This window comes from Heloderma suspectum, chromosome 1 (assembly GCF_057233095.1).
Source record: "Heloderma suspectum isolate Gila_16-S chromosome 1, 16-S_ref, whole genome shotgun sequence".
NCBI lineage: Eukaryota > Metazoa > Chordata > Lepidosauria > Squamata > Helodermatidae > Heloderma > Heloderma suspectum.
The window spans coordinates 316,101,179-316,120,611 of record NC_139458.1 but is presented as its reverse complement, the minus strand read 5'-3'; the positions used below and the strand labels follow the sequence as shown (position 1 = coordinate 316,120,611).

Below are 19,433 nucleotides of genomic sequence, written 5' to 3'. Positions count from 1 at the left end.
GTGCCTTCTCCCTGCATTGCCCCTCCTGTGAAACACATTTGAAAAAGGGGGCCCAAAAAATTGCCAAACAGGGTATGTATACACAGAGGAATATCAACCAATAGTCCATTCTGGTAGCTCAGACTCAACAAAGAAAACAGCATGGATAATACTTTTAAACAGCATGGATTTAAACTTTTAATCTTACGCTCTGGACTTTTCAGAGTTGTGGAGGAGAGCGTTTGTTGCTGCCACACAATTATAGACCACATATAGTTTGGGAGTAGGAAGCTCTCATTCTGTTCCACTGTTTATGCAAATTCTACAGTGGATACCATTCTCTATTCTGAATGCAGGAGGTGTCCTGGACTGCAGTGTTCTCGCCTCCCCATGTTGGAAGTCTTGGGTGTGTGAGGTTGGGCTAGGCACAGTCCAGTGATGTCCCAGGGACACACAACAGCCTTGCCCCAATGCTTTCAACATGAAGAGAGGGGAATAAGAACAGGCCAGACCAGTCTTCCCCAAGCTGGTGCCCTTCAAATGTTTTTGACTACAACTCCCAGGATCCCTGGCCATGCTGACTGGGGCTGATGGGAGTTGAAATCCAAAATATCAACTCCCAGTTGAAGTGTACCAGATTGGGGAGGCCTGGGCTAGACTAACTTGCAAGCTCCAAGAGTCTGGTGCAGGGTTCCAGCCGTATCTTTGCCTCTCCCTCCCCACATCAGAGGCCTCAGGGGGAGGGGCTGTGGCTGAGTGGTAGGGCACCTGCTGTGCATGCAGAAGGTCCCAGGTTCAATCCCCAGCATCTCCAGGTAGGGTTGGAAAAACTCCTGCCTCCTGGAGAGCCACTGCCAGTGACAGTCAGTGTTAACAACACTGGGCTAGAGGGACCAATGGTAGAATAAAGAAGTTTCCTATGTTCCTATGTGAGGTGGCAAACCTAGAACAGCTCAGCTATGCTACCTCACGTGCTCCAAAGAATCCAGTGTAGAGAGGCAGCCATGTTTTTCCTTCTTCCCTACATCAAAGGCTTTGGCAAATGCAAGACTGGACTCTAGACAGGTGTCTAAAAAATGCTAATGATTCTTAAGACAACCTGCATAAAATGTGTGGAAATAGACAGGAGTATTAAAATACAGTGGTTTTTATGAGAAGCCCTTGGACATAATGCTCTCCATTGCAGCATATATGTGGCATGGATTCAGAATATGAAACTGTCATTGTGCTGTTACATACAGTATCAACTGAAATAGGATTGAGGGGAAAACACATGGATACTGTGTTCTCAAATTAACTAGTTCTGCTGTCTTAAATATCAATATGGAAGGGAAAAGCTCTAAAAACATAAGTCAAATGCAAAGGGGACGTGCCTAAGAAAGAACTCTAGAGCGGCACTTCTGCTTCAATGTTCCTTTTTTTGCATATTGAAGAAGCTTGAGAATCTGTTTTGTTCATCTGGAGCACTATGCAAATCCTCTCTCTTAAGTAAATGGTAAAGAGATGATTCAGCAAAGAAAAGCCTTTTACTATTTGCAAAGGAGAGGGGTTATAAGGCAAGGGTCCTGCTTTGCTCTAATCCATACATAGTGCCCGTTTCTTTTTGCTGACATGGATACTATTAAAAGCCACATTTGCTGTTCACCTACAACCCATGGGTACATTATAAATAATGCAACTTAGCTGATTGACTAACTTATTGTTCAGGTTGCTGGGTTTTTAGCTAGCTTCAGCCTAGTAAACATTTTGGACCTGGTGAACATGTTTAAAGTGTATGAATCATCAAATGGAGTAAGCAATTTTAGTTACACTTTTAGGCTGTGACCCAAAGAAGCTATGGCTTGGATCCCAACTTTTTGCTCCATGAACAGAAGGAACATTCATTCATGGAAGAATTTGCTGGCTTATGGAACAGGTCCTTCTGCTCACAAAAAGTCCCCTACCACGAGCACAACCCACTTCCCATAGATAGAAGCACCCTCCATTCACAGACAAAACATACGATCTTTGTATTCATGTGTGTGAATACAAAGGAAACCATGGGAGACAGAGGAGGTTTCTTTGAAGATTCCATCACCACTGCTCAAAGAGTTGAACTGAATGGTGGCTGGTGTCAAGGTTGGGCATGGTTGGGCACCCTAGCACAGGACAAGAGCCCCTGGAGTTGTAATTCCTGTCTGTGGAATCCCTTCCCAGAGAGACCAACCTAGCATCTTCACTGCATATGTTTAGATGCCATATTAAGACCTTCTTCTTTCAGCAGGCATTTAAATCTGCTTCTCTGATTATGAACTTTACTCCTGGCTCTTTAATATTTGTAATAGTTTGATATATTTATTGCTATACTTATTATTTTGATTGCTATTGCATTGTTTTTTTTATGATTGAAAACCACCCCTAGGGCATTTGCCAGTTGAGTGGTTTATAGATTTAATAATTTTAATGCATTAAATAATAAATATTGCCATAACAGGTTCCCTTCCCCTAAAACCTGTGCCCATCTCATTCTCAGTTAAAAGTCTCTGTCACACTAACATGTTAAAACACTATTGCTTTTGGGCTGTTGACAGGGGATGGCATGTGGACCTCTGTCAACACTAAATACATCAGAGAACATGGAACTGTGGAGTGCAAAGCAGTCTGAGCACACCAGCACAGAGGCACTGACTGGTAGTGTTTGAACTTTCAAATAATTGTATTTGAAATTAAATGATGAAAGTACAACAATGATGGGAAGAACAACAGGTAGAAGTAAATCAGGACATTTGACTGTAGGGCAGCAGCCGGTCAGTTGAGGAATGAGTGTTCCTTATTCTTCCCTGGTTTATTTTCATTATAGTTTAGTGTTAAATATGCAGTTTCACTAACCGTGGCTATTGCTCACTAGGTTCCATCATAACCAGGTTTTACAAATGTTGGCTGTACTGTATCTTAGTAAAGGGGTGGCGGGGGGGGGGGAGATACATTTAAGAAAAGGGATGGTTACCTGTTTTAAAATGCCTGCTGCCATCTCATGACTGCAGTCGAAGATGACATGGAATTCTTTGCCTCTTTTCATCTCCTTGAGCAAGGGCTTTGCATCCTTTGTGTCAGCTGGTAACTGGCGGATTTTTAGACGCAGGTTGTACCGTGATGGAGCCTTAATAAGCTCTTGCAATCGAATAAGACCTTTTTCAGGAGAGGAAAAAAAGAAGAAAGCAGGCCAAAAGATAAGTTATTCAACTGAGAATAAGACCTTGCAGAAGAGGCTGACTTATCATAACCTTTGAACTGCACCCCCTACACACAACTTCTCTTCCTTTTCATGTACTCACCACTATGTACATATGGAAATTTATGCTTAAAAATAACCTCCTGACTCCTAGCATTTCCTTCTCACAGCTTGTCCCCATCCTTCTTTGCAATACTGATAGACACTAAGCATCCTGAGTTGGGATTACCTTCTGAGATTTAGACAAATCTTCCTTATCTGGGGGTTAGGGAATTTTCCACCAAATAATATGTAGCATAACTCTAATTCACTTACACCAATATGCTTCACTAGTTTGTAATCACACTATTTATTCCAAGTGGCTAATCTATCAGGTTTACATGCAGACTCGGTTTATTAGACCAGCATGGAACATTCTCGCATAATCTGCACCAATGTTCTAAAGCAGTTTTGCCTCCTTAATCACATAATTAGGGCTGCTTCATTCATTAAAGTAATTCATTCATTACATTCTGCATGACAGGGGTTGAAATTGGCTGCCATGACACAGAAGAGGCATTAGAGTGCGGAATGACCCTGTTGAATGGAAAACCTTCTACACTAGTAGCTCCCAAGAAGATTAAACATTTCCATGTCCAATCAAAATAAGTTGAGGCAGCCACAAGAAACCCTTGCCATGCAAAATAATTTTTGGTGATAAATCCATAGCAGCAACAGCATGCTCAATCCGCTCCTAGCAATAGCCTGCTTATGAGGTAGCAACAATGCCATGGTAACAGGACACTAAGCAATAGTAAGCAACCTACTCATATTGCTTTCTTCCGCCTTGAAAAAATATTAAAGTATTGTGAATTATATTATTGTTGTTGTTGTTGTTGAAACACCACCATGTTGATTTATTGGCAATGAAACATTTAGAAGCTGGCTACTTAATTGTTAGGAGAAGGTGAACTCTTGGATGGCTTCCTCTCTTGCCCAGAACATGGCCTTGCCTGCTTAGACTAAAAGGAATGGAGTCCCATATTTGCTCAGGACATCTATGCATTTATTTTATTTATTTAAAATTATGTTTAGGATGCCTTTAAGGCATACTAATACTCTTTGTCAGATCAGTCATTTCACTAAAGGCCAAGTAGGCAATTAGCTTGAAGCTAAAGAAGCTCTCCCTGGACCAGGAAAATCTTAATAATTTTTGGCCAGTGGCAAATGTTCCTTTCCCGGCCAAGGTTCTTGAGTGGGTGGTTGCCATCCAGCTCCAAACACTCTTGGCTGAGACTGATTATCTAGATCCATTTCAGTTACGGTTCAGGCTGGGTTTAGCATAGAAACAGCCTTGGTCACCCTGTATGATGACCTATGTTGGGAGAAAAATGGGGGAGAGTGACCTTGTTGCTTATCCTTGATCTCTTGGTGGCTTTTGGCACCATTGACTGTGGTATCCTTCTGGGATGATTGTTTGAGCTGGGAGTGGGAGGCCATTGCAGTGGTTTCACTCCTACTCAGAGGGTCAGCTCCAGGAGATGGTGCTTGGGGAATATTGCTCTGTAGCAGCCATATCGGGGGTCAGACTAAGTAGCCTCATGCAGTCTCATGCTTCATGTTCTTGCTGAGCTCTTGCTCTCTAAAATATATGTTTGTAAGCTGACAAGATGCAAGAATGTCTTATCTAGTTAGCAAGGCTAAGGTCAGAATAGTGGATATCATGTTCTTGCATATTATGTTCTTTGTTTATCATGGCCTATAACCCAGTTCCTGGGATATAAACAATGGTGCTAAGAGAGGAAATGTTGAGGACTGCAACCCCACACGGGAGGGGGAGGAGGAGCCATTTCATATGTGTCACAATGTCTATAAAAACAATGTGCTGATGTAAATCGGGGCTTCTGGCTCTTTGGAAATGATTCCAGCCTTAAGCCCGTGCATTAAATAAAGAAACTCTTTTTCCTTCACTCCGTGGTCTCTCTGACTCTGAGTTCTGCAACATAAATGGTGCCGTGACTCGGATGTGGCAGGCTCTGAGACAGAGAGGTGGCAGTTGCCTGCTCTTAATCGCCGCACCGGGAGGGAGAGCTCGGCGCACGCTTCCCTTTCTTGGCGCCACCGACCTTTTTGTCGGGTAAACGGGAGAGGGCCTGCACTGGGATCGTCCAAATGGCAGCAAGCAGCAAGAGAACCTTGGGAAGCGGAGAAAGGAACTTGAGCCCTGCCTGTATCGCAGCTGCAATTGAGTTGAAACCCACATTAGAAGCCTTCAGGAGTAAGGCAAGTATGGAGTAAAAGAGGGCCCCGCCTTTAGGGAGAAAGGCCACTGGGCAGAAAAAAAGAGAGCCCCACCTTATGAAGAAGGTCAGTGTTAGTATACGTATACAAAAGAACCTACCCCTTGCGGGTAGAAGGGGGGTCTGATCACACCCCCGAGCGGGTGCCAGTACTCAGCCGGCCAGTACTCAGCAGGAAGCTGGGGAAGCCGCTTTCCGTTCTAGTGAAAAGTGGGAAAACTGGGTGGCAGGGACATATGAATGAAGTGATGAAAATTGATGATTGTGTGAGTGGCTACTGCGGTTTCTGTCGTATACCGTTGACCGGCCGGGTGCCCAGGCCAGTAGCGAAGTGCGTGGTGTGAAATTCCTTTTGTGTCGGCCAGTGAGATCCCTTACTCACTGACCGATCCCCTTTCCCTCCTTGTGTCTGTCTTTATCTTAGGAGGGAGGCTATGGGACATGGGGGAAGCAAGACTTGCACCCCCTTGAGATGTATGTTAAAAAAAAAAAAGATTTTTTTAAAAGGATTCAGAATAAAGAGAGGAAACAGCAAAAAGCTCAAGGCCGAGCTAAAAGAAAAAACAAGAACAAGAACAAGAACAAGATCTGAGGCTGTTAATCAGAGAAATGTTGCAAGACAGCCTGGCTTTTAACGAAGCGTGGGAGTGTGAGGCCGAAGAAGTAGCTAGTGCGCCAGGAGGGGAGGAGGAGAATTGCCCACAAAGTTCTGAGTTGTGCAACATCATCACCTCGCCTAATTGAGATGAAATCCCTAAGAAATGGAAACTGAAAATGAAGACCCGGAAGATGAAGGCGCAAAATGGAATAAAGGTGAAAAATCAGCCCCCAGGGCACAGGCTAGACCCCTCTTCGAGTGGAAAGTGTGCCATAAGACGGTCCCAAGGCAGAATGAAGCGGAGAGACCATGTTGAAGATCTCTGTCAAGGTAACCGTGTTTAGCTTTGAACTGTGTTAAAATTGCATAGAGCCTGTAGCTACTGACCATCAGCTATATGATTTCTGAAGAGCGTAACCATTAAGCTTTTGCCATGGGATTCCCTGCAATGAAGAAATCTCACTGATTTGAGTGTCCAGTGTTAAACTGCCTGAGTGTGTGTGCTGAAGAGACCGAGAAACCAGACAGCATGTTCCTGGCCAAGCCAAAATTATGCTACTACCATGCTCCTGGAAGCTGCAATAAACTGTGTAAGCTGGGAGACCCAACCTGATTGAGAAGAAAAGAAGATATTGGAGTAACTGTCTTGAAAAACAGTGAAATCTGTGTAGCTGGCTGGCTGACGCTGTCAGTGATGTTACAACTTTAAATTAAGACTGTTTTCCTGTTTGAGACCCCAGCGAAGAAAGCTAACCTGAGTTATTTGTTGCCCGTGCCAAAGCAAAGATTTGGCTGCCCTGTACCTCATCGTGTCCTGTTTTAATCTTGGGATTTACAAATACAAACAAACTGGGAAGCTTGCCTTTGAAGTCCTGCAAATCACCCCACCGCCTCCCCGAAGAAGATTAATGGCTGCCTGAAAAAAATGCAAGTATAAAGCGATGCCCCATCACCCCTCAGCATCCTGAGTTTTGGCACTTTGCTTTCGTGTACCAGGTTAAAAGAGAGGGGAAAAAAGAGTAAGTTTTTAAAATGTCTGTGAGAACCTGACAGAAGTAGAATAAAATTTACAGAGGAGTTGCCCAGGTTAAAGCATCACGGCTAGAGAGCTGAGCTGTGCCGCTCTGTTTAGAAAGAGGCCTTGCTAAAAAGTTAAAGGCCCTTGTCTGTCAGAAGGGGTGTAGGGCCACACTTCCCCTTTTTAACCTGATGCAGAAGTGGGGATCCTTTGCTGGAAACATCTCATCTTCATTGCCCAGAGCCTTCTCTGTTTGCCTCCATCATCGTCTGGGCTTTTTAGAGACACTCTGCACATGGACTAAAATTTTGAATTGTCAGAGACTTGCCATGGACAGTGCTGTGAAGCTTTTCATAAACTTGAACTCTCATTGCTGTAGACCATGTGTCTGTGTTTGTAGTCAGCTCAGTGTACAGCTGGATCTGCTCCATCATGCCTTACCATGCAAGAAGTGTTTTCCATTCATTGTGCTAAATTGAAAAAAAAAGTTTTTTGTTTGTATTTTCTGATTTCTTAGATATCATAAAATATATGTGATATTTGCAGATGTTTTTACTGTTAGTTGCAACTCCAAATGATACTGAGTGTGGTTCCCAGTGGTTGACAAGAAGAAAGAGAAAGAACATTTGTAGAAAAAGCGTGGCCATAGTTGCCCCAGGGTGAATTAAAAGCAGCTGATTATGCCTAGAGCTTATTACCTGGGGGTAAAGTAGCCACAATAATGTAATAGTTCTTTAAGATGAGAAAATGTAACTAGAAGGAGAAGAAGAGCCTATCCCAAATGTGCGTCATTGGGACTAGTGTAGAGTAGAAAGGTTTAAGTAAGTGAGTTTAACTTGCAAAAAAGACAAATAAAGAGACAAGGCTAGTGCATAGAGCGGAGAGTTATATAGAAAGTTTGAAACATAATCTGCAATACAGGCAGATCAGCAAAAGAAAGAAAAAGCAAGAGACGGAGGGAGAGATTTCTCTCTCCCAACACACAAGTGGGGCTAAAGCGCCTCACCCAGTATCAAACCCTGCTGTTAGAAGCCATGAGAGCAAGTATAAAAAAGTCAGTTAATATGACTAAAGTGTCTGAAGTGCTGCAAGGTGCCACCGAAGCCCCCAGAGAGTACTTAGAGCGTCTTTTAAATGCCTATCGCCAGTATACCCCCCTCGACCCAGAGGCCCAAGAAGACGTGGGAGAGGAAAAGAAGAAGACCCGGCAGAGGCAAAAGATTCTTAAGAAAGAACCAGTGTGCCCAGTGCAGACAAGATGGACATTAGTGGCATGAATGCCCAAATAAAATAAATCAAATACAAAAGAGAAAACCAAAGGGGCCAGAATGGGCGAAGAAGGAGACAGCTTGGTGGGCAACCACACTGGCAAAAGCAGGGGTCTATAAAAATGTATAAAGAAGCCCCCTTCATTAAAATAGCTAAAGCCAAAAGTCTTAAATAAGACAGACCGGGCCCCCTTAATCTCAGCCCCGGGAAGCCCCTGGTCGCTGCCACTGTGAAGGGCCGTGACATTGACTTCATGATTGACACTGGAGTAGCATCAAGAGCAAGCAAACGTTAGCCTTAAACAAGAAGTCCAAACACTGGGCAAAGTTCTTCAAGCCCAGCGTCATTTTGTCTTAGAAAATAGGCCCCAATTCCCATCACAGATCACCCTTTCCAACCAAAAGATAAAGTATGAGTTAAAGAGGGAAAAAATAACCCTTTAACTCCCAGATGGAGAGGACCAAAAACTGTTATACTTTCCACCCCCACAGCTATAAAAGTAGCTGAAATTAAACTCTGGATACATTAGACACGAGTCAAAAGAGCGAGAGGGGGGAAATAGATTATAAACAGAAATCCTAAAAATCCTTTAAAAATTATTCTGAAAAAGCAGTAAGAAGACATAAAACATTTTTGTTTACCAAAAGATATACCTGCAAACAGGCTTATTAGCTCTTGTCTAATACCTGTCTGTAGACATCCTGAGAAAATTTAAAAAGATACCATGTTACGCAATTATGGTATAGGCTTGACTTATTCCCAAAATGCTGATTGGGGCGTAGTTGCAAAGATCCTACCCCCTACAGAATGTACGTACCCCCATCGTTGCTGAAACAAATGCTACGTGTGCACGAATGCTTAATTGTCAAAATTTTTCCAGAAAATGTAAAGCTATCCCTGGCCCCCCCTTCCACTGTAATGAAATTCAAAACATATCTTTTAATGATGCCCACATACTTTTGCCTCATGGATGGTTTTAGACATGTAGTTCCCGCACTTGGTCATTCATTCCTGCCAACTTGTCTAATAACCACCCATGTTGCCTCAGCTGCCTGGTGCCAATTCTTCCCCCGTGGCCCGAGAAAATCCGTCGACGGCAGCCTCGAGCACTCCAACTAACTAAAAATTGTAATAGTCATGTGCAGTTATATTCTGACTCAGAAAAATTGGCCTTAGCAATGTCACTGGTTGGGGTTCCAGGTTTAGCCTTGGCTAATGGTCTGGAGATCAACCGGTTAGCTTGCAGCTTAGCCAAAAGCATAAATGCCACCTCACAAGCATTGTCATTATTAAATAAAGAGTTGCGTGATCTAAGAGGTGCAGTTCTAGAAAATAGAGCTGGTATAGATTACCTCTTCCTTCTTCATCATTTAAGTTGTGAGACACACCAAAAGCTCTGTTGCTTTAACTTAACTGATAATGGCAATGCTGTAGATGAACAGATCAACAAGCTGCACAATATAGTAGATAACAAAACAATAAGACAAAACAATTAGCTAAATTAGTTAACCCCTTGGCTTCCAGATCTTAGCTGGCTTGAAGCATTGTTCATCCTAATTCTACCAGTGTTGTTAATAAGAGTTCAGTTATGTCTCTGCGTTCCTTGTCTTATGCGCTGTTTAACCAATCTGTTTTATGTCTCAGCTAATAAAACTACTGCCCTCTACGCTCTAATAGCCCAACAAGAGGCTAAGTAATATGTATGTCACAAAAAGCTTTGTATGGCTATCAGAAATGCTATAATTATAATGAAATTATGCATTTAAGGGGGGAATGTAGCAGCCATATCGGGGGTCAGACTAAGTAGCCTCATGCAGTCTCATGCTTCATGTTCTTGCTGAGCTCTTGCTCTCTAAAATATATGTCTGTAAGCTGACAAGACGCAAGAATGTCTTATCTAGTTAGCAAGGCTAAGGTCAGAATAGTGGATATCATGTTCTTGCATATTATGTTCTTTGTTTATCATGGCCTATAACCCAGTTCCTGGGATATAAACAATGGTGCTAAGAGAGGAAATGTTGAAGACTGCAACCCCACACGGGAGGGGGAGGAGGAGCCATTTCATATGTGTCACAATGTCTATAAAAACAATGTGCTGATGTAAATCGGGGCTTCTGGCTCTTTGGAAATGATTCCAGCCTTAAGCCCGCGCATTAAATAAAGAAACTCTTTTTCCTTCACTCCGTGGTCTCTCTGATTCTGAGTTCTGCAACAGCTCGGCCCCATGGATTCTCCAGTATGGGGTTCCACAGGGGTTGGTTTTGTCCCCCATGCTATTTAACATTTACATGAAACTGTCGACTGCAGTCATCCAGAGTTTTGGAATGCATTGTCATCAGTATGTTGTTGATGACACACAGCTCTATTTCTCCTTTTCATCTTCTTCAGGTGAAGCTGTGGATGTGCTGAAACAGTGCCTGTCTGCAATAATGGACTGGATGAAGGCTAATAAACTGAAATTCAATCCAGACAAGACTGAGATGCTGTAAGTGGGTGATTCTCCTGACTGGATGGAGGGTGCTCAACCTATTCTGGATGGGGTTGTACTCCCTCTGAAGGAGCAAGTTTGTAGCCTAGGGATCCTCCTGGAGCCATCTTTGTCACTTGAGGCTCAGGTGGCCTCAGTAGCACAGAGTGCCTTCTATGAACTTCATTTGGTAGCCCAGCTACATCCCTATCTGGACAGGGATAACCTGGCTTCAGTTGTCTATGCTCTGGTAAACTCCACACTAGATTACTGCATGCGCTCTATGTGGGGCTGCCTTTGAAGATGGTTCAGAAGCTTCAGTTTATGCAAAATGAAGCAGACAGACTTATAAGGACCAGAAGGTCCGAGCATATAAGACTGATTCTGGCCCGCTTGCACTGGCTGCCTATATGCTTCCAAGCCCAATTCAAAGTGCTGACACTGACCTATATAGCCTCACACGGCTTGGGACCACACAGTACGTGATGGAATGCGTGTCTCAGCATGAACCGACCTGTACACTATGCTCTGCATCTAAGGTCCTCCTCTGGGAGACTCCTCTGAGGGAGGTTTGGAGGGTGGAAACAAGGGAGAAAGCCTTCTCAGTGATGGCCCTCCATTTATGGAATAATCTCCTTGATGAGGCCCACCTGGTGCCAACATTGTCATCTTTTTGGCACCAGGTTAAAACTGCTGTCTTCTCTCAGGCATTTGGTAGCATATAAGGAGTCTCTTTGATTGCTTCTCGCTGATTGTTTTAAATTGATTAGATATATGCTGTTGTTCTGTGTGCTATTTGTTCTATGTCATTACATGAATGGTTTTATACTTTAATAATGTATTTTAATGGTTTTTTTTAATTTTTGTGAACCGCCCAGAGAGCTTCAGCTATGGGGCAGTACAGGAATATAATAAATGGAATGGAATGGAATGTGGTATTATTTCAAATGGCTAATAAAATTCACAGACACTTTTTTTATCATTTTACATTTTATTTAATGTAGTGAATGAGCAGGCAAATTATTTGTTTTATATGGTATTTGCCATACAAATCCCCTTTTCTCTAAAAGCACAATGCTAAAATACTAGGAAATAAACTGCAATGTTTTGATTTGAAGAATTACTCTGTATCACAGAGGTTATTCTAACAGTTAAGTTGCTGAAGGTCAAACTACACATTGGGTAGTGTGTATTTCAGCTTGATCTTTTTCTTTACTTTAGCGTAACTGTGTGTAATCCCAATTCAGATCGGGATCAGTGTACACCATAACGGGAGGATTAAACCTTTCCCTCTACTTTTTTGCTTCCCCACATTCTGCTCTTCCTCCTCCCCCGCCCCCCGCCCATCATGAAAATATTTTAAAAGTCTTCATTGGAGTCAGTGGAAGCTTTTTTTCTTTTTTTAAATTCCCACATTCTGGGGGTGGGGTGGGGGATTTCAGGAAGCAGATTGATGAAGGAGAAGAAGGTTTAATCCTCCCCTCCTGGTGAATTCTGGTCCCAGTCCAAGCCAGGGCTGCACACAGTTACTCTACAGTAAAGAAAAAGATCAGGCTCAGCTACATACTATGCTAAGGATGTAATTTGACCCTCAGAGTTAAATCTGACAGTGCACGCTTAATTTCACACCATGTTCCTAATCAAAACCATAATACTTTCTGGTATCGATCCATGGTAGAGTAATCCATGGTATAGCCAACACTAACAATATTCTCGTAGTATATACTGAAATGCATTTATGATATTCCAAGTTTATGCTTCTGTTTATAAGATACTGAGGATCTGTTTTTGAGGATGTTCAAAACCATTACGCACTAAAGTGAGAATTTGTTGTAAAAGGGCTTACTTAAAAAAGAGAGGGGTATTTACTACAATACCCTTAAAATATGTGATCATACTTTGTAAAATACCTTCTTCGTTTATGCAACTCAAAACCATTTTGGATTTTAAATATTAAAGTTAGTAACTAAAAAAGGACCCACTTGCTTTTACTGTTTGGAGAAATAGATAAACTACCAGATTATCTTGGGCACTGCAAGCTATTTTTAGCTCATACCTCTCTCCCTGCAACTCCACAAAGAAAGAAAGAAAGAAAGAAAGAAAGAAAGAAAGAAAGAAAGAAAGGATTTTTACACTAAACTGGAATGCTCTATAGGCATTTTGATGCACAAGTTTTTAGAGCAAAATGCAAGTGGAAGGATAGCTTAGGAAATCATTAATGGAATGTGGAACAGTTCAGTCTTTATCATCTGAGAGCATTTCAGCATGTTTTCAGTGAAGTAGATTTGAAATGGTTTCAGTCCAGTTCCCAGTAGAAGGGCTTTCACACCACAGTAAATCTAATGTTAACTATTAGCACTGAATAGGCATGCCAATTTTTTATAAGAAAAAAATAAATATACAGAAACCTCCTGGCTGTATCCTAACACAGCAAATATTGGACCACTTTTCTACCATTTCTGCCAGTGTGGTACAGTGGTTAGAGGGTTGGACTTGGACTCAAGAGATCTGGCTTCTAGTCCCCACTTGGCCATGAAGCTCACTGAGTGACTTTGGGCCAGTTATTGACTCTCAGTTTAACCTACCTCACAGGCTGTTGTGATGATAAAATGGAGAGGAGGAGGATCATGTAAGCCGCCTTGGGTGCATTGCAAGAGGAAAAAAGTTGGGATATAAATGTAATAAATAAATACTTGTTTCTACTTGAGCATAGAATGGCTGCTAGTTCAGGAAAATGAGCCTGGGACCCATTTTGTGGGTATCTAGCACAGACCCATTATTAACAGTCTGTTGTAAGAGTAAAGAACATGGAATCTCTACAGAATTTGTATCATTCTACAAATGATATATAAAATATAAAGGCACTGCTAATGACACAACAGCCTTGTAAAGCAACATCCATGACAGCCAATATGGTATGTGGCTAGAGTATTAAATTTAGGCCAAGGAGATCAAGATGGAGGTTGAAATCCTTGCTCACTAGGTCATCTTTTGCCATTCCATGACTGACTCTCAAACTAACCAATCTCATAGTGTTTGTGTCAATGGGGGATTGACACAAACATCACCCTGAGCTCCTGCAGAGAAGATTATTCAGGAGGTCAGGCCAAGATGTCCACTTATAAAGTGCATTTGATCCTTATAACCCAATTGCCTTTGGATTTTCAGCCTATGCTGGTTTCTCACATATCAAACATAACAGATGGGGATGACTGAAGGACTTGCATTCCTTGTTGAAAGTGCCTACTTTGCCCAGGGCATCTCTTCATGCTTCCCACAGTGGCACAAAATGGGAGTATAGACAGAGATACCAAGAAAGGAATGGAGACAGTCAACCAAGGTGTTACTGGCTTTCTCAGGTAACCTATATTGCGGTTTGAAAACCCAGAGCATTCCAAATCATGCCAGGTGCCATCTGCAACCTTCCAGATTCTGCCCGGTTCTGCCCATGACTCTAGATCAGGCATAGGGAACATGCACCATCCAGATGTTGTTGGACTGCAAATTCCATGATCCTTCAACACTGGCTATGCTGACTGATGAGAGCTGCAGTTCAACAACATCTGGAGAGTTACACGTTTCCCAGCCCTGTTCTAGATTTTACTAGGTCTCCAGTTTGTTTAGTTTCAGCCTCCTTATCTTACACAGGGGAACACTTAATTTGCAGTTAAGGTTTATAATCCTAAACACAGCAGGAGTTATCCTTCAATGAAAAGCCACATCTTATTCTACTATATGTAAAATGGGAGGGGATTAAGGATACTGGATTAGTGGGCAGTGTGAGTTGCTATTCCCCTTCCAACAACTCCTCTCCACCCATTTCCTTAAAATTTCTGGGGTTCTCCCAGGCCCTGCATGTAGCTGCTTCTACAACCACTGCCTAGGAAGTCCTAGAGCCATCTTATCCCATGAGGTTTGGCTTGTTGGAGCCCCAAACTGCTCAAAGCTCACACTATTATTTTCCCCCAAAAAACCCTGCCTGCTGACCCACTAAACTTGTTCAGTGCCAAGAGTCCATTCAATCAAACCCACTCCCAAACAGCCTGAAGTTAGATTGTCTTGAACTGTATTACTAGCATAATTCTAACAGGTAACAGATTCAATTATTTTTCTGCAATACGTTTTTCTAACTGCAAAGCTAAAACAACGTATCATTTATCCACAGGAACGGTTTAGATGAAAAGTTAAAGCTGAAGGAACAAGAGACCATGCACTGGGAAAAGAAGGAGCTGGAAGGGGTTCAACAAGAGCCCCTCAGTTAGAAATATAACATCAATTTTGATTCTTGCTTGTCAAAAGAAGGAGAAAAAAGACATTAAAGACCCAGGGGTAGTAGAAATTCCCTTGAAAATTAAAGTAGAACTTTTAACTAGACTGAAGCAGAGGTTGTAAAATATCATTTTAAATCCCAGAGGTGAAATGAATGAACACATATTTGAGAGGCAGAGCAAGAGAGAGAGATGTGCTATTAGGAAAATAAAATTAATCTTTGTAACATAAATTCCTACTCCAAAACCATTAAAAAAGATAGGTTAGAAATAACTGCTGCATAGGGGAGGGGTACATTTCACCATATCCATCTTTTCTGAGCCTTTCAACAAGCCATTCCTTCTCTTAAGCAGCAACTGTGCTTGCAGCCCGACAGCTCAATGACTAGAAAAATGTTTGAGGAGTAGCTCTTTTCAGAAGCTGCCATCCATTTGAGTTTAAGGGGAAATAGGAGGAGCGTTTTGCAAGCACTCCAGCTGGCAGCTTCTTCTAAAGAGATCAGTCACCTCCTCTTCATGCTCCACTTCCACCAGCCTGGGGAAACAAGCATCCCAAATTTGTTCCAGATACCCAGGTCTCCTGCTCAGCAACCTTACATGCCATGGCCATGCCACCTGCCCAGTCTGTCAAGCTATTTATCATTCCTGTTAATCCCATACAAGAATATTTCACCAGACAACTGCAAAAGGGGCCACATTTTTCAACTCACCTAAAAGCTGCTTCTGTACCAGTTCAGGAAAACCCTGACATTTTGGTTTTGCTTGCTTGTTATCCCTGTACAACAGCAAAACTTCATGAACTTAACCACTATTTCTTATTTACTGTATGTATGCTCCTTTGTGATTACAGTGTTGTTCTATGTATTTTGAGAGTAGACATAGGGTTGTATCCAATGTAAAGTCCTGCTTAGAGTAGAGTCATTGAAATGAATGGGACTTAAGTAAAAGTAACATTGGAGATAGCTCATAGGTCTGCTTTGCTTGGCCATAATAATGTGACAATTAAACGGAGCCAACAATATCCAATATTTTTAGGGGCAGGGAGGAGAAACATGACAGTGACTATAATCTGCAAGATATTACAAGCAGTTTTACCATATTTTGATGCTTGGTTACTTCCTGCACTTTAAGTATTTTTCATGGGTTTTCCACTAATGTATTTAATACTTCAGCATATATTGGGCTGTGAAGAGGAAAAGGAAAAGAACAATGACTAGCCATATGCAGCACTAATTGGGTATTAACTGCATGCTATGTATCACCCAGCAGAAATTATCCTTTGTAGCCAATCATTAGAATGCGATACATGAAATGTTCACAAATCTTGACGATCTGAATGGATTTGGCAGGAAGCATAGGAAGGTGCAAGTCAGACCGTTGGTCCATCTAGAGCAGTAGTGTTTATACTGACTGGCATTGGCTCTGCATGGTTTCGCTTTTTTATTTTCTCTTTTTGCCCGCGGTTTCAAACAGGTGTCTTTTCCCTGCCCTACTGGAAATGAAACTGGAGCCTTCTGCTTGCAAAGCATGTGCTCTATAACAGCACAACATACACCTTGAGCATTAAAGCAAGGTCAATGCCCAAGGTTCAGGGCATGCACAGGCATAGGATTAGAATGAGAATTACCCAGAAAAAGAGAGCAGAGCGCACCAAGAAATGATGAGAACGGAAGGTTCTCCATACAAGACACAATGAGTATTATGTAGGAAGGTTCATGACTGAACTCACATCTAGACTTTTAAATTCAGGAAGGGCTCCAAGGATCAAGCCCTTCAAAGCAAGGCAAGAATAGTGACATCATGCAGGTGACCCAAGGCTTTCCAGCCAAGCAGAGAGGGTCAGCTAGCTTATTGATGTTCATATTTCCAGGAAAACTTCTATGTATCTGTTTGTAAATGTCTGCATGAAGATATATCAGTACCCTAAAATGGGGAAGTGCAGAAGTCATCTACCATTGGTAGACCCCCCCCCCCGATGACTTAGGAAAAGTTTGTGGTTCATTTTTACCACCAGTCAAAAGCAATGGACAGTATCCTATACTGCCGCTGAGTCTCTGTTGTGCTAGCAAAATGGACCCTAGCACAACAGGAACTAATGGTCCCTAAAATAAGCAAAGAAATGAGCAACAACACTCATTTCCAGAATGGGGCAGGTCAGTGGAGCTCCCTTCTGTAAGCTCTGCTGACCTGCCCTATTCCAGAAACAAGCCTTGCTTATCGTTTGCAGTTGTTTCAGGAACAGCTAGCTCCTGTTGCACTAGTGGTTCATTCCGCTAGTGTGGGGGCATTATTTGATGCTGCCCAAACTGTTTTCCTTCCTCATAAACCACTCTGACAAAATATAGAACAAGTAAGTGCACCTAACACAGTCTGAAAAATGTGGGAGGACTACAGAATGGCAAAGGAGCGTAGAGGTTTCAGATGCAGAATCACCCCACTCAGAAGTGTTCCACTTTGGTCTGACATAGAATCAATCAACTGGGAGAAGCAGATCCCAACTAGCCTCTGGGCCTCAGATAAGCCAGGTTGCAACCCCAACATCCCCCCTAAAATCTACTGCTGACTTGAGATAAAAGCAGCCACAGCCTTTCCCACCAATTTTTCCTGGGGGCCTATAGTCTGCCTCATTTCTCAACTCTCTCTCTATCCTGGGCCCCATCTACATGGCACTGCTCTGGCCCCCCACCCTGTCACAACTGCACAGCAATGTGGCTTCAAATCACCATGCCCTGCAATACACTCGCGATGTACTGCACACTTCCCTAAGAGACTCGCCGTGCCTTTTTCAACCATTATACTGAAATGTGCAGCTGTGCAGTCCCATAAGTGTGGCGGTGCAAAACTTCAGTGGCTGTTTTATATTTGAGGGGCTCTGCTGTGTCTTTCTGACCCCGTTTTAGGTAAAAATTGGGTATTTTGTGTGCCTTCATTTCTGCAGCATCAGTTTGTCAGCTCCCCAGCCCAAGACTCTTGCGATGGTTCACACTCACAAGCGTGAGCGCTACGTGCCTAGCCATTGCTCCAAAATGTTGGCCAGAGCAATGTTGTTCCCACCCAAGACCCCCCCAGCCCTTAGGTACTGAATCCAAAAGCAACCATTGCACAGATACGAAGCTGAAAAAATGTGCAAAAGGGTGATTAAATAAATGATAACGTCCCTCTGTGCCTCTGTAACTGTGCAGCTGCGAAGGGATGGGGGAGCAAAGGGGCATCACAGAGTGATGCGGGCACTACACACACCTACAACATGCCCACTGTAAGATGCAAAGTCAGTTCAGGGAAGGAACAGACAGCCCACAACCATGGGGGAACCCACAGCAAACCCAAAAAATCTCAGTAAAACGACTCCTTGGAACTCCGCTTTTTCCAGGCAAAAACCATGGATGGCTACAATGTCGTGACTGTGTCCTCACAAGGGACCTTGACTTGCACCCGCCCCGGAGTAAAAGCCCAGTGTAGATAGGGCCCTGGAGTCCTGCTCCTCACAGCAAGTGGGGAGTGGGGAAGGTAACCAGACTGGAGAGGTAGAAGAGGTGACATATGCTGCCTGATCTCCCAACTCAGAAGTAGAATTACAGGTATAGGGGACATCTTTGGATTTCAGTACAGCAACCTCATATGCGGTAAAGTCCTCCTATGAAGAAACAGTTGGTCATACATGTCCTTCACCAATCTCTTAAGTGATCAGTTGAGGCCCTGCTCAGCATCCCACCCTGACCCCAGCCACAACTTCAAAAGGGATGTGGGCCTGCCTTTGAGGCTTTTGTACCCACTCAGGCTTTGGAATTCTCTCATATTTCAAGTGAATCTGTCCCTTACTCTCCTGGCCTTGCAGGATTATTGTTAAGATTTGGGGCAGTATTGAACACTGCACTACTGCTAAGCTAAATGGAGAGCCAGTGTGGTATAGTTGTTAGAGTGTTGAACTGGGACTGGGAAGATCTCTACCTTGCAGGGTTGTTGTGTGGGTACAATGGAGAAGAGAAGGACCATGTACACTGCCTTGAGTTCCTTGCAAGAGGGAAAAAAAGGCAGAATAGAAATGTAATAATAATAAATAAATAAAATAAATGACATTGTGCTAGCATAACACCAATAGTGCTTGCTGGCATGATGGGTTTCCCCTGAAAACTCATTGCACCAGCAAGCACTGTTGGCAGTGTGCTAGATATAGTTTATATGACCACAATGTCATTTACATTAGTGGTAGTGCAGGACTGATACTACCCCAGTTTTGGCGTTGGTGGGAGGTAGGCTTGGTATTCTGTTGTTATATTTTCTTGTACTTTGGGTGATTTAATTATCTCAACAGTTCTACTTCTCTTTCTATGATGGCTTTTTATT

The 19,433-nt window shown here is 42.8% G+C and overlaps 1 protein-coding gene across 1 annotated transcript in view; it reads right to left on the bottom strand.

The window, feature by feature from the left end:
* Window positions 1-19,433, bottom strand: part of GRIK2 (glutamate ionotropic receptor kainate type subunit 2) — a 733,647-nt gene that overhangs the window by 425,901 nt on the left and 288,313 nt on the right. The window contains exon 4 of the mRNA XM_084827187.1: window positions 2,966-3,147. Coding sequence (XP_084683313.1) covers window positions 2,966-3,147 — 182 coding nt within the window. The remainder of the gene's footprint in view (window positions 1-2,965; window positions 3,148-19,433) is intronic.